The sequence below is a fragment of the Triticum dicoccoides genome, chromosome 7A, assembly GCF_002162155.2.
Source record: "Triticum dicoccoides isolate Atlit2015 ecotype Zavitan chromosome 7A, WEW_v2.0, whole genome shotgun sequence".
NCBI classification, from domain to species: Eukaryota; Viridiplantae; Streptophyta; class Magnoliopsida; order Poales; family Poaceae; genus Triticum; species Triticum dicoccoides.
Window position 1 is genome coordinate 86,624,129 of NC_041392.1, and position 15,371 is coordinate 86,639,499.

At 43.1% G+C, this 15,371-nt stretch overlaps 1 protein-coding gene and 1 pseudogene across 1 annotated transcript; one reads left to right on the plus strand and one right to left on the minus strand.

Annotated features, from left to right (window-relative positions):
• Positions 1-4,558: 4,558 nt before the first annotated feature.
• Positions 4,559-6,563, plus strand: LOC119328180 (cytochrome c oxidase subunit 2-like). Its single transcript, XM_037601205.1, has 2 exons — positions 4,559-4,946; positions 6,169-6,563. Exons 1-2 carry the CDS (start codon positions 4,559-4,561, stop codon positions 6,561-6,563), a joined length of 783 nt encoding a protein of 260 aa, XP_037457102.1.
• A 6,899-nt stretch (positions 6,564-13,462) lies between these two features.
• On the minus strand, positions 13,463-14,744 carry LOC119327679 (annotated as a pseudogene).
• Positions 14,745-15,371: the final 627 nt, after the last annotated feature.

Genomic DNA, 15,371 nt, shown 5'->3' on the forward strand with positions numbered 1-15,371 from the left:
CTTTTCCTCTGTATGAATCTATATTATTCCATTCCAATTTCTTCCCGAAACTTCCCAAGAAAAATCCCGAATTGGATCCAAGATTGACGGGTTAATGTGAGCTTATCCATGAGGTTAGGCACTCTTCAAATAGGAATACATTTTCTAACTGGCTTTCGTGCTTTGGTGAGTCGTCCGAGATCTTTTCGATGACCTATGTTGTGTTGAAGGGATATCTATATGATCCGATCGATTGCATAAGACCCGCGGTAGCAATAGAACGGGGAAAGTATACAGAAAAGACAGTTCTTTTCAATTTCGATTATCTATATATTAGTTCATTTCTATTTCTAGATATCTACTTCTATATATTAGTATTAGTTAGTAGTACTATTAGTTACCGATCCCGGCTCTGTGAGTTCTTTCTTCCGTGATGAACTGTCGGCACTAGTCCTACATTTTTTTCTCTGTGGATCGAGGAGAAAGGGGGCTCAGCAGGCTGCACCGATTAGAGAGAGTACGTCGTCTATTCATTCCACTCATTCCTTAACGTCCAAAGCTAAGAATTCAAAAAGTTAATAGGTGGGTAGGTGTTCTTAGGTTCGTAACATGCCTTTCTCGGAATCCTTGTTGAATTAATGGCAAGGGAGATATTAGCTTAATGGCTTGGCTATGCTTGAGTCAGTGGAAATCATTTATGACGAATAAAATCAATCAGAGCTAGTTACCTCTCCTGTAGCCGGGTATGAGAGGTCTAGTTCGGTGAGAATAGATAGGGATAGAAAGACCATCCTGGTGCACATGCTATGGGTCTTATTGTTTGTTGGGAAAGCAAGGAAGACTAGCTTTGGCGTGGGAAGCTTACCAATTTATGCGGTGGCTACTCGATCGAGAAGAAAGAGCAGTTGTTACCCACCTCCACTATTAAGCAGCATGAGCCACTAGACTGACTCGATATCCGTGTGTGGATCCGCCCGAAGGCAGTCGATTGGAAAAGATGAAGACAAGGAAGAGCCATTCTTCATACATAGGAGCGAGTGGTCGAAATGGAAAGCGAACAAACAGAATTCTGTACAACTATAGGTTTCGGTTCTTTCTTCTGTCCCAGGTCCTTTCTTCTCTTGCGAATCTTTCTTACTTTTATTCCTCAGCTCGCTTACAAAAACTACATATTTTTTTAGATATGGACCTGGGGTTCTCGCTTCTGCGCAAGCTATTTCCGAACCTGCCTGCCTTCGGGGAGATGGGTTGGGTCATACGCGGGACCTACCCCGAGGAAGGAGGCTTGAGGCGCGCTAAATACAATTGTTTTATCAACACGGGGTGGAGAAGGCATTGCAATTTCCTGCTTTTATGATTGCTTCGATTCCTCTGATTCTTCTTCTGACAGGAATTACCAATCCTTTATTGGCTATGTCATCCTCTGTTTAGTAGATGTATGGTATGGTATGGTTTCTAGGTAGTGTTGCTCGATACCCGAGCTTGCACCAGTATTACCTAGCTATTCCACTATTGCCAAAAGAATTCTGGCTATTGGCTTTCCAGCTTTCACCTCTCTGCAGCTTCTAGAGCTGCTTAAGCGCTTAACTTCTACCAAAGTGTGGTATACATTGGATGGAATTAGAGTGGGCGTGGCTACCTACATCGGGCAAGAATAGGACTCGTATTTCGTTTTGTACCACCGAATAAGATAGCGAGAAATCAGATCAAGAATGGAACCTGTGGACCCTCCGACAATACGAGCCCTTGTTCGCTTGGTTGCTCAACCCCTATCTCCCAGGCTACGACCTATCGCATTGCCTTCGATGAGTCTATATCGGATGGGTGTTCAACTCTTTTGAAAAACCAGCCCATTCTAGTCTATCTGTCCCACTCTAAAGAAGATAGTGAACCTGAGGTTGTGCTGTCTCCAATCCCACGAGTCCAATAGGAAGAGCTAGTCCTCTAAAGTAAAGTAGGCGAATTATGGCTAAATCAAATAATTCTTACTTTCACGGCCATCAAACATTCCAAGACATCTCTTCAAGACTATCCGACTCAGCTCCGCGTAGGCAGAGACATGAACTAGATCCGTATCCCATGATCAGTAATCTTACAATTACACAACCACCAGATCCTTTAGGTTTGTTCGATCTATCGATAACTGATAGACAGACGCCTTTGACACTTCCTCCAGGTGGAGTTGATTAACACTCTCATGGTTGGTCGATGGAAATAGCAAGACGAGACAGACATGATAATCTGAGAAATATATGTGGTGATCCCTTAAGCAATATCTAAGAATTCAATGTGTCCAAGATTCAATTGATTGGTTGAAGCCAAGGTCTCGAGCTAGTCCATCTTACTATATGATATTCTTAATAATGCGCAGCACCAAGCCTGAAATTGGGGAATGAATTGAATCGATTGCCTTCCTTTCCTGGACTGGACTGAAACTAATAGGCTGCTTCCTCGTCTGTACTTCAACTAGGAGGTTGTTGATATCACTCTAGATTCTCGAAAGGATATTGGATTGATTTCAAATCAAGGAAACTATTGAAATCGGGTAGCGAACCTATTGTTCCTTATTCTTTTGTCCTCCTCGGCTCTAGTTGAACAATGCACACACCCTGCTTTAGCTGCACATAATAAGGTGATCCGTGAGGCGGCTAGCTATTAGTTAGTGCGATGTGCAGTGAAGTGAGAGATCTCTCTACTCTAGTAGACCAGATGAAATAGCTGCAATGACTAATGTTTGATTGGGAAGACAGAATACATACGTTGACATGCCCAGTCGAGCTACCGTAAGGTAGTCTAGTTAAGGAAAGGAAACCGGCTATTCCCCTCACGCTAAGGGTGCGATTCCTTACTCTCCCACAAGATCACACTAAATAAAATACGTGCGTGATCTACTAGATTCTTATAGAATCAATTTATAACCTTAGTTGATAGACAGGAACCACCATCCCATAACAAAAAAGGGGGGCGAAGGTTATTTTGTACCAATGAAGACAGATTTCTCTCTCGAGCTGCTCAAAGATCTTTAAGTGGCTTACGAGGTAGACTTGATCATGATCCATATCCAACCTTCTCCCATCTACTTCTATCTCTAAAGATTAGAGTCATCGATGCGATTCAAGTCCAGTGCTGATAAAATCCTGCTGTCCAGTTCGGGAAAGCAAGTGATTGATTAGTTCCATTGGTCTATTGGCTTTAGCTTCCAGTCTACCTCATTTCTATCAAAATGATCTGGTGTCTATGTCCATGCCTGAGGTTGGTAAACCCTATATCTATTGCGGGGTGGTTTGAGGAAGGGACAGCTTGTAACCCACGACTTACTACTACGAAGATTCTGGCGGAGAGCTTTTCACATATAGATAGGTCAGGATGAGGAAGCTCCGTAGTCAACTAATAGATAGAAAATCCACCTTGTGAACCGTGTTTGTCTTAAAGTACTGCCTAAGAAGGAATATACCTGTTCCAATCCCTCTAGTGGCTATACTGATTGACATAGGTAGCTTTCGTAGTCAAAGCTCACAGGGCCAAATGCTCTATTGGAGTGGGCACGAACACACACAATCAAGGTTCTAAGAACTTCTACTTCACGCCTTGAGGATTCTATGACGCTCACTCAATGGTGTTGTGGCGATTGCAAGCAATCAATAAACGAGGAAGCCAAATTATGGATCCAGGAAGGCTGCATCAGAAGGAAGAGTAGGTGTTGCTATGATGTTGGCTGGGACTGAGACAGAGAGAGGGGACCATAGCCCCTATGATCCCGGTAAAGAGTTCCAACTAAGCTCTTCTCAGGTTCTTTCTTTCTCTTCCATTCTTATGTTTATATATTAAAGTGTAGTTTTCTTACTATAATATAATAATATTAATCTAATATGCCCATTGGTGTTCCAAAAGTACCTTACCGGATTCCCGGAGATGAAGAAGCGACTTGGCTTGACTTATACAATGTTATGTATCGAGAAAGGACACTTTTTTTAGTTCACTGCCCTATACATAGAAAGAAGTGCTTTTCCACCGGTATCAACATTCTATCTGGAATCAGTAGCGATAATTGTTGTATTGTGAGACAGCCCCGTAAGACACTACGCACCTCCAAATTCTATATGATTTTTCCAATCATTTCATTTATACGACCTGCAAATAAGATAAGATCTTGGCTCGCCCTACAAAAAACAACTATATGCCCTATAAACTTGCTTGCTTCTTCGAATATCAAAATAACATATAGAAAGTGTTTCTGTGATGAGACCATTCTCGATCGATAAATGCGATAGGAGCCTATGTGTTTCACGGGCAGCCGCCCAATAGGGGAAGGTTGTGAATCCGGCGAACCGACCGCTTTAAGAACGTGATTGTCTTCTCTCACTCAGTTATCAATTGACAAAGATGACCCATTCTTTTTTGCCCTAAAAACGACAATGGTATGGTACTTTTTCTTCCAATCGAGATTGTGTGGGTGTCCGCTCATGTTCACGTTACATGCTAAATAAGGCTTTCGTTGGAAAAACCAACGGCGACGTCAAGATCAGTCTCCTTTCCTTTCTCTTTTCGGGAGCAGAGCTAAAAAAGATGGGAAATTCCAATGATTCTTCATTCATTATCATGTCGATTCCTCACAATCGCTCTTTGTGATGCTGCGGAACCATGGCAATTAGGATCTCAAGACGCAGCAACACCTATGATGCAAGGAATCATTGACTTACATCACGATATCTTTTTCTTCCTCATTCTTATTTTGGTTTTCGTATCACGGATGTTGGTTCGCGCTTTATGGCATTTCAACGAGCAAACTAATCCAATCCCACAAAGGATTGTTCATGGAACTACTATCGAAATTATTCGGACCATATTTCCAAGTGTCATTCTTTTGTTCATTGCTATACCATCGTTTGCTCTGTTATACTCAATGGACGGGGTATTAGTAGATCCAGCCATTACTATCAAAGCTATTGGACATCAATGGTATCGGAGTGCGCCTCTTAACGAGGGTGATTTAGTGCAACGAAATGTACCGGTGGTTCGCGAAGCATCTGGCTTACCGGTCATCTCCCATTCCCGCCGTCGAGAGACTAAAAGAACTATAGCATGCCAGAAACGGGGAGTTGAGGTGGTTAGACCTATACCCCGAAATGCTCCCAGCATAGGAGCCTATGGTTCCATTCTTGTTATTACTGGAGGTACACATACCTCTTCTCGGTGTGGTGGAGCGATATACGAAAAATAGATGCTAAGCCTGCAATGTCCGATAACGGGGCTTCAGTAGTGAATCTATCGGCACCACAGCAGTGGCATACAACTTTGGACCTAAGGGCAGGTCCCGTTACCTTTCGGAATGGGGGATCCCCGTTGGCAACAACCACGGTAGTAGTTGCAGAACTATTGGGCCAAGAGAGGACAACCTGTTGTTCCTGCTCCTCCTTCTTCGCTTCGGGGACGGAGGTCCTATGGTAGGTAAGAGCATGCACAAGCACTTGACCGAAGGGGACCAGCGCTTCTACTCCTCCACCGAGGAGCCGTTCTTGCGAGAAGCAAGGGATGTCGTGAACGGTGGGAGGTCAAAGAAAGAGAATTGACCTCTGAATACAGTGATCCTATGATCTAGATAGACTCCGTCCTTTTTTTTAGATAAGGGTGACTCAAGAAATTGGGGGTGGGACCTGCTGGCATAATGCAGGCTGGAACGTGGGAATTCGAGGTCTCATGAGCGAGTTTTTTTTCGTGGACAAACATACTTTCTGGTCTTTTTTATGGATCCTTTTAGATCTACGGGCCGGCCGTTCACATGAGCATAGGGAATCTATACTCGAGCCTTCGACTTGGCCCCTGGCAGGATAGGTGAGGAATCACTCTTGAGATCTGATCTATTGGGGCCTACAACTTCGCCAAAGCCGACTAGCATCCCTTTCCGTGGTGAACTGGCCGTCCCATACCTTCATTTTGTCTCATGTGTGTTGAACATTGTCTTCCTCGGTTCCAGCTTCACTGATGTAGGTAGGGCTGGGCGAGAAAGGGTCCCCTCTTGCCTATTCGTAAGCGGGCCTTCGATTCCACCGGGGTCTTACGGTCTCATAGAGGGGGAGAACTACCTAACTAAAGAAGAATAGTGCTCTTTATAAATAAGAGTAGGCGTGGAGAGCTTTTTGCGGGGAAACTTGCAAGTCAAGTTTAGGGGGAGGCGGGCGTCGACCCAACCTTATGAGTATTCGGACTATAACAGTTCCGATGAACAGTCACTCACTTTTGACACTTATACGATTCCAGAAGATGATCCAGAATTGGGTCAATCACGTTTATTAGAAGTTGACAATAGAGTGGTTGTACCAGCCAAAACTCATCTACGTATGATTGTAACACCCGCTGATGTACCTCATAGTTGGGCTGTACCTTCCTCAGGTGTCAAATGTGATGCTGTACCTGGTCGTTCAAATCTTACCTCCATCTCGGTACAACGAGAAGGAGTTCACTATGGTCAGTGCAGTGAGATTCGTGGAACTAATCATGCCTTTACGCCTATCGTCGTAGAAGCAGTGACTTTGAAAGATTATGCGGATTGGGTATCCAATCAATTAATCCTCCAAACCAACTAAACCGGGGAAGCTAAAGCGGAAATGCAATTCTCGGGTGAGGGAAGGGGGAAGCTCCAGGAAGGCTTCGCTTGCTCGCTCAAAAAGCTCTAACGCTCGTTTATGAGTGGAGTGCATAAGCCCTTATTGAAGTAGGGTGAGGCCTTACTACACGAGCTCGTAAGTCAAGCATGGAACGAGCCTTGTCTACGAAGCTTCGCTTCATCATCTTGCTTGCTTCTGGCGAAGCTTAAGGCACTATAACATAGGAATGCATGATGGTATGGTAGGAAGACTCCTTTTAAGGCCGACCACTACATAGGAGCGATAGGAATCCAAGCCGTCAAAAGGAAAGGCGAGCAGCCCTTATTGCAATAGCAAACGGCCTACTTATAGCCCTATTTATACCCTTACTCGGGGACTTCAACGGGCCTTACAAGCTCAATAAATTGCAATTCTTCACCTTTTCCTCAGACAGTGGGAATGCATTTTCTTACTTGATTGACATTGACAGATATGTGTACCACACCGAACAAGCAATATGTCATATGCTTGATGTACCATCCAAGCCAGCTCTTTTTTTCTCAGTTCCCTTATCCTTAGCACAAAAGTAAAAAGAAAATGAAAGAGATTTTGTATTTGCAAATGAAAATGAATATGGATCTAAATAAATTAGATAATCAATAAATAAGAATTGGAATAATAGAAAAAATCTCCTTCGCCCCTTATCTCTTCATCATCGTCGGTTCCGTCACTTGTGGTATTCGTTTAGAATCTTGTTGACCCTACTCGCTTACTCCTATTTTCCTTATTTCTTTTTCTACATAATTAATTAGAACTTTCTTGAAAGAATGGGGTTCTCTCTGGGGGGGCGCACCCTCTCTTCCTTTTTGAGAAAGATGGGCTTGTTTTTTTTCAATAAGTTCTATTGCTTTGACACATTTAGTATATAACATAATATATATAAGAAAAGTACTAAAGGCGAAGGGCATTCTGTTGTACAGCTACTTTGGTATAGTTACAAAGGTAACCAGTAGGTGACTGTTGAATCGACAGTAGTTACAAAAGGGGGAAATAGCTCAGTTGGTTAGTGTGCTGGTCTGTCACGCCAGAAGTCGCGGGTTCGAACCCCGTTTTCCCCGCCCGATCTTTCTTTCTTCCCGAGGTCATACCTCTGCCACTTTACCCTGAGTTTCACTAAGGCATATAACCCCATTCGGGTAAGAGGAGCAAGCAGTGGGGAACATCTATTTATATGCGTGTTAGCATCAATAGCATCTTTTTGAAAGTAAATTACATCGATCCTCGGTGCTAGGTACTCAGGTAAGTAAATCCCGAGGATAGAACTAGAGCAAGTAAGCTCATCGCACTATCAAGTCAGTCAGGAACTAGTCTGCCAAGCTTAAGAAGAAGTGAAAAGTAAGCAAGTTGTCATCTAGTGAGGGCTAAAAGACACGGAGAACACCCCCCCTCTATTTGCCAATAGCTTCCGCCTTCCTCTCTTTCATTTCATGTCGGTTCAGCCGAGCCAATAGATTCCATAGGCGGGTCAGTTATAGCTGTAGTAGCCTTTGATTAGGTCCTTTCAATATAATTTCCGTAGCTATAATTCGATAGACTTTCCGTAGCTCAGTACTGCTGATCGTTGACGCCCGCAACTGTACTTACGGCTGTACTTGTGAAAAGAGATAGAGCCGTCTCGCTATGACTCAAAGATGGTTAAAAAGCTAATAGATGGGCCACAAAAGGTAGAGGAGAGGGGGTAAGAAGAGTAGACTTACTACTGGATACAAGATAGGGTATACAACTAAAAGGGTGAGATAGAGGAATGAAATGAGCCAGTGAAACGGTCCACGACCACAAGTATTGAGCTATAACCATAAAACTTGGGGAGTTCCTCAAGAAAATCCATTGAAATAGAAGACCCAGGTTGTAATGGAACAGACAAAGGTTGAAGAAGACCAGCAGGAAGGGTGTGCTCACTCTTGTTGAGTTGACACACATTACAGTGAAGAACAAACTTGGAGGGAGAAAAAGAAACCAGAAGGGACCCATTGTTTCTGTGCAAGTCGAACAATGATGGAAAAGCATCCAGTATGTAGCCGACATATGCCAACAACCCAAATGCACATATGCTAGTTAAGTTGAAACTCCTAAATTAAAGCGCAAGCAACAAAACTACTTTTTTCAAGGCGCGGAGCGTTGAAGAAGAGCATAGCTCGATTAACACAACTAGGGGCAATATGGTTCATTTTCCTAGAACACCACAACAAATGTCCCTACCAGCTGTTGCCAGTGAAGCTGAAACCATGGCTACCCCTCAAGAAGCCTCTAGCTCTTATCCTAGGCCTGAACCGCCTGAACCTCCAATTACCGTACCATTGGTACTGAATACGACCACCACTCACACCTATTCTAGACCTTTAAACCCCTAACCACCTAGACCTCTAGTAGCAAAGCAACTAAAAGACCCAATCACAAAAATAACCCTCTCCATCCCCCTCAAAACCTTGGCACGAACACTTGTTTCCAGCCACCTATGGCCTTCCTCACAGCTCAAAACATGATAATATTAGACCTAATCCTGCACCTCCACCACCACAACCAAGACCCAATTCAATACCAAATATCCCATTTTCCCAACCAATACTTTTGCCCCATGCTGGAAATTCCATGAAACCAGAAGTGCCAATATATACTTACCTTAACCAACCGCTTCCAACTCAACAGCATGACCCGTACCAATACCTGCAAGAACAAAGGCCGCAAAATCAATATCAATATGGGCAGCAGATACATCAACCTCCTAGAGTTTCTTTTCCAATATTTGAAGGGGCCAGGTCTTGGATACAAAAGTGTGAACATTACTTTTCGGTGTACCAAGTTACGGATTGGTACAAGGTAGAACTTTCGGCTATGCACCTTAGGGGGAGAGCTGAAAGCTGGTACAACCGTTTCTTAGTGAATAGGGGACAAGTATCTTGGCAAGAGTGAATTCAAGAGATTGTAGAGAGGTTTGAGGTAAGAAATGTGGTTGGTGTAGTTGATGAGTTTAATCACTTGAGGCAAAGAGGAAGCCTAGAAGAGTACAAGTCACACACAATTGGCAGAATTGAGGGCTGCCATGTTGAGGTGCAATCCCTATTACGATGACAACCTTTTTCGACAAAGTTTTCTTGGGGGTAAGGGTATTGTAAATAGAGATAGATGTTTCGTCCGGCTCTGAGAAACAATTCGGCAACCCCGCTCTTCCCTTTGCCTCTTCCACATCTATTTTTGAAACTTGATTCGGTTGAGTTTGAAGCAAGGATCTAATCAGATAACGCTTTGTTCTCCAATGAATGGAGGTGGAATAATTTCTTGAGATAGAGAAAGCTACATCTCGACTTTATTTAAACGAAAGAAAAAGGTTAGTCCTGCTCCTAGACTTCCAATTCCAAGTAGTAGTAATGGAAAGGAACAGGTTTAGGAGAACTTTTTTATGTCTTTCTTATAGCGATCGCTGAAAGTCAGTCAATGCCCTGGCTTCAATGAATGAAGACCGATGGGCTACGAAGTGGAGATGATGTCGTCGTGTCATTGCTCGTGATGTCTTCACCAAGATTTGACTTACCAATGTGAAAGGTACCGTGCCAGTGGTTCTATCATTTAGATAGAGAGTGATCTTTCCTTCTTGTCGAAGAAAGATATGACGTTGGGAAGGGAAAGGGAGTAGAAAAGTTTTCGTAGCCTTGGGGCGAAGGGCTGAGAGTTCCGTGATCCAGTTCTTTGAGCATACATAGGTTGACGATGGAACTCCTATAGCAATCGATGTGGAAAAAGGCAACAGTCGAGAATACAAAGCAGAAAAAGCGAGTGAGATCTTGACTTTCTATTATCATACAACATAGAAGTATTTAATCAAATCAGAAAGAGCCCTGGGATTTGACCAAAACGGCATAATTGAAAGCTCTCGTCTCAGTCGCTCGCCTAAGAAAAGGTACCGGGTTGCTCCGTGATGACGAATAAGCAACCCAGCCCAATCCTTGCTTTCATAGAAAAAGGTGAATTTACTCAAATATTCGTTCAATGACTCAATATTTAGTAATCAAATCATGCGTTTGTTAGATCATTTAGTGAGAAATAAAACGAGAATAAAGAGAGAGTCCTCACCTCAATATCGACAACAATGACCTGGCAAGTGAAGTAAAGTAAAAGCAAAGTAGAGCCCGGTTGATGTCAAACGTTTTCAAATCTTACCCACCATATCCATTCATGCACGTTACTAGATGAAAAGTAAAAAATAAAGCAATGATGGTTTTTATCAGAGCCACTTTACAACCGGTTTAGCAACTTCTTCATGCCCCTACGAACGAAATATTTGGAGTTTGACAACTGGTTGACGCCGGTTGATACTCGAATGAATATATCGCCGGTAGATACTTGCTTTTCTAATGAGGTAGAAACTTTTGCATGTTAAGGTTTCCACTTCAAACCATCCAGATTTACACTTTAATTTCTCGTTGTTGACACGGTTTACACTTGACTTCATTCAAACTGTCACTTACGTATCTATCTAGGCGGGCGGGCACTTAACCAAAATCAGGTTGACACAAACTATACAAAAGTCTTAATTAGGGTGTTTTTTTCCGATCAACCCGAAACTTCTAACAGAACCGACCCTGACTAGACCTTTTCCCAAGCAACTCCGAATACTGGAAAATCTGAATGAAATTCGATAAGAGAAATCAGAGCATGTTTCTAAATTTGTGATAACTACTTATTTATGAGTGAGAAATGCTTCATGCGAGCACCCTTGGCGGCCTGCTTTTGAGACAGGGAGGCCATGCTCGTATCTATGCTTTTCATCATTGGTCTGGTCTACTCGTACCCCACCCCACAAGGTACATCTTCGACTATCGTGCTTCTTATCTTGACGCTATACATTCAGTTCAGTCAGTCCCAGAGACTTATCCTTCAGAAAAAGGTAATCCACCCATATTGGACTTTTCTTCACCTGGCCTCGCGGATTCAATACCAAATTCTCTTCGCATACCGGCCTGCTAATTCCGGGATTAGCTGTTCTCAATGACTGGTGGATGCCTCTTTTCTACCTTAGAAATCGTTTTTTATGTACCTTCTCCCTCTCTACACCTTTTTTCCGCCTCGCCGCCCAGAAAGACCTATAGAAGAAGGAAGAATTCAATCCGTATACTCCAAGCGCCGTAACTATCGCACTTTCCAAGCAACCTTCCAATGAAGAAAGTGCAATTGAAACAATCAAGAACGGAAAAATAATTAGACTCCCTCGTCAATTGTTTGGATTGGAATTAGGCTCCTCTACTCTAGTCGTCCTCTTCTATTTCGGGCAGTAGCTCAGCCCGTTCCGGGCCTTCCTTTACTGAATCTATTAGTAGTTGCACTTTTCGACATATGCCTTTATTTAGGCATTGGTTGTAGGCATCCCCTTCTTTTCAAGGAATTTCTGCGCCCGGTTGCTGATCAAGTGTTGGAAAAACCGGAATATGATGCTTTCTACTTCAGCAGTAGGGTTGGCCTGAAGCCAGCCCATAGAATAGATACGGGCGTGTTCTACACAGGAGTTCTTGTAGAACATGTTCCAATCAAACCTCTTTCCCTTCGTCTCCGGTTTTCAATACGAACAAGTGTCATCCTCTTCTCCCATCGTTTGGATGGAATACCCACGTGGAGCTGACCTTCACTTTTCAGAGATAGGGGCAAGCCGATAATTTGTAGCCTCCTTGGTTGTTTTCTGGAAATTTCAGTAGAAGTGAAGCCCTGTAGGAGCTCCCTAAGGACTCTAGCTAAGACCTTTTTGAGACCCTGGGTGACTCGCGTGGACTTATCCCCTCTCGGTAAGCCGAAGACCATATCGTCTGCGTAGCGTGCGTAATAGAAGACTATGGCCCCATCCTCTCGGAACATTACCCTTTCAAGCTTGGCATCCAATATATGGAGATGGCAGTGAATGAGGACAGGTTCAATCGGGCTTCCGAGCGGTATTCCTCGCTTCTGGCACATGTAACTCTTACCTTTTCTATCTACGTGTGGTTTTCATGAAAACCTATTTTATCAACCTATGGACTCCTTTCAATGACAGAGTCTTTGGAGCAAATTGGTTCAGGATTCTAAGGTTAGAAAAGAGTTACCACTCAAGGGAGGAACAGGATATGTGGAAGGCTATCCTGGTGGCTCAAGACTGACCGGTATACCTGGACCAGTCTATATTGAGCCATATTCATCAATTCGTCAGGCAATTTGGCCTCACACAATGTATCCCTGTTCCACCAGACGCTTAATCAACCCTGGAACACAAGAGAACCCTTCTTATCGAAGAGAATTGCGTATTAAACAGATGAGAGAAATAGCCCTAAATATGTGCATCGAGTAAGTCATTACCTTCTATTCGATCTCCAGTATCGCTCATCAAGTACTTGATCAGATTCCTCTTTTTTCTTGCAATTGCAAAGTGGTGGAAAAAATTTGTATTTCGGTCACCATGTCGTAGCCAATTGGCTCTGCCCCGCTGGAGCCATGCTACTTCTTCTTGTTCAAATAGGTTCTCGAGCAGCAGTCAAATTGACTTCCCCTGCTTGAGCGTAATGCCCGCCCCTGGTGTGGTGGAAAAAGCCTCGTTTTCTATTCCTTTTAAAGCTGCTGATGCGAGCTACCGAACAAACAAGATTAGTACAAAAAGCCACAACTAGCACTAGCTTTCGTGATTGCTTCTTTCTACCTTTCTCACTCCGGTAATTGCTCCTTCTCCAAAATATCACTACGGACAAGATAAACTAATAGAAAAAGTTAGGGCAACAAATGATAGCGACTCGCCAGACTCGAACTGGCATAGGCAGATCGGATCAAACAAAATTAGCCTTTCTTCCATCAACAGGAATCGCTTTGATTTCGCAGTTCAAGAGGATGGTGGGGGCAACCTCTCTACATCTGCGGGCCGGTAGGCCAGCCAACTAACTCTTCAAATGAAGAACTGATTACTCCACATCTATGAACCTATCATTCCCCGCCCTTGCCCATTATTTCTTTTTGTATCACGCTAGGACTTTGCCTCTTTTTTTGAGGAAAAATATGGAAGTAGAATCTCCTCTCTTTTAGAGGCGTCTTCCAAATCCAATTTAAGATCAATGAGGTCTTTCAGAGAGCCGCTGCTCTTTCCATTAAATTCTAGGATCTCTTTGATCCTATGCGCAAAAGCAAGGTGTGAGCCCGCGACCCCTCGATCGCTCTCAGAGTCAATCGGCCCAAACCGGGTTATGAGCTCAACGAAAAAAAGTATTTTTAGAAATTGCCTGCAAAACCGCCTTGCGAGCGTCAGCGTCAGCGCCATCTCCCGATGGATATTTTTTGCGCATCTCCAATAGCGCCTTGGCCCTATTTTCTTCTTCGTCTATTGGGGAAGAAGAAGAGGTGGAGTAGCAGGCGGATCTCATCCCTCCTGCGGACTTCCCCGTACTCAAAGTGACTCTGAGAGATTGCGCTTCTCTACTAGTCGCATTCTGTTCAAGAATCACTGTTTTCATGATCGAATGACGAAATAGATATACAAACTGTATAGGATCATTCACTGGGATGGGATAAGTGATTCTTTTATAGGATTCCCATGGGATCGTAGAATCAACTAAGGATGGAATAGGTATTTGTGATCGATCAGCTTCCAGTATGACCAAAGACTTTCTATCTGCATTCAGAATAACCACACAATCAGGTTGTTGGTTCAACCCAAAATTGATCTTCTTCTTTCTTGAACGGAATTTTTTTATTTGCAAAAGATTTGGTCAAAAACGCCCCGATCTTCCATTGAGAATCATCGAAACAATGAGAATTCACATTTCTTAAATAGCTTCTTAAATAGCTCGCCATTTCTTCCATTATCTCATAAATAAATAAATGATTGGTCTTTAAAAAGAAGGAACCGCCTTTTTGACGACTGGGAGATCCTATAAAATGAAGAGCGTTTCGTAAACAAATCAGTGTCTTGTCTGAATCGAGAATAGCAATTCCATTTCTTGAACCACGGCTATAGACTTTGAAATGGTGATCAGCTACCCGACGGCCGAGATGTCCATTCGTACAAAGTAATTTAGTACAGACTATCGAAAGCATTGTCATTTTGCGATTTGAGTTCCGGAGATACAGGTGGTAAGTTATGGGTAATGCGGGGGAACTTTAAGACGAGATAGAATACCTAATATGGAGTGGTTTAAGTGAGAGAATAGCTCCCTTACCAAACCAACTGAGCTATTTGCCATGTTTTTGACAAATGACCTAACTTTGATGTGATGTGCCCGGCTAGCCCGGATCATTCTTAGAGCAGTCGAGGTTACCGGAATTACGGCCTTCCGTACAAGAACTGTCACTATTGTAACTCGCTATGGGCCTCCCGCCTTCTCGAAAGAAACTGGCTTTTGAAGAAATTACTCTATTTTACGCATTTAGTTGAAGTGGATTCAAAGAGCTCTATCGAGCAAGGAAGGAGTATACTATACTGTAGTTGGATAAGCTAGATACCAAAACTTTGATAAAGATTGAGGCAACCCATTTGAGGAAGAACCGGACGGACCCCTGTGGAGATGGCATAAACAATCCTTTGACGAACTTTCTGGTTAACATAGAATCTATGAGTTTTTTCTTCTAATTACTACTACTAATATTATTCAATCTGGTATCCAAGAATTTATTAAGCTCATCCCGCAAGCACATGTACACATCTTGGATTTTACCGTCTTAAGATGGAAGAAGATTCGTTCTCCTACCCATTTCTAAGTTAAGCAAGAGATAACTCATAATTTGATATGCACTCGCACTCGCATCTTG

Coding starts and splice junctions, on each gene's coding strand:
- LOC119328180 (XM_037601205.1), top strand. CDS start 4,559: ATGATTCTTCATTCATTATCATGTCGATTCCTCACAATCGCTCTTTGT. Junction 4,947..6,168: donor TGGACATCAATGGTATCGGA/GTGCGCCTCTTA, acceptor CGTCGACCCAAC/CTTATGAGTATTCGGACTAT.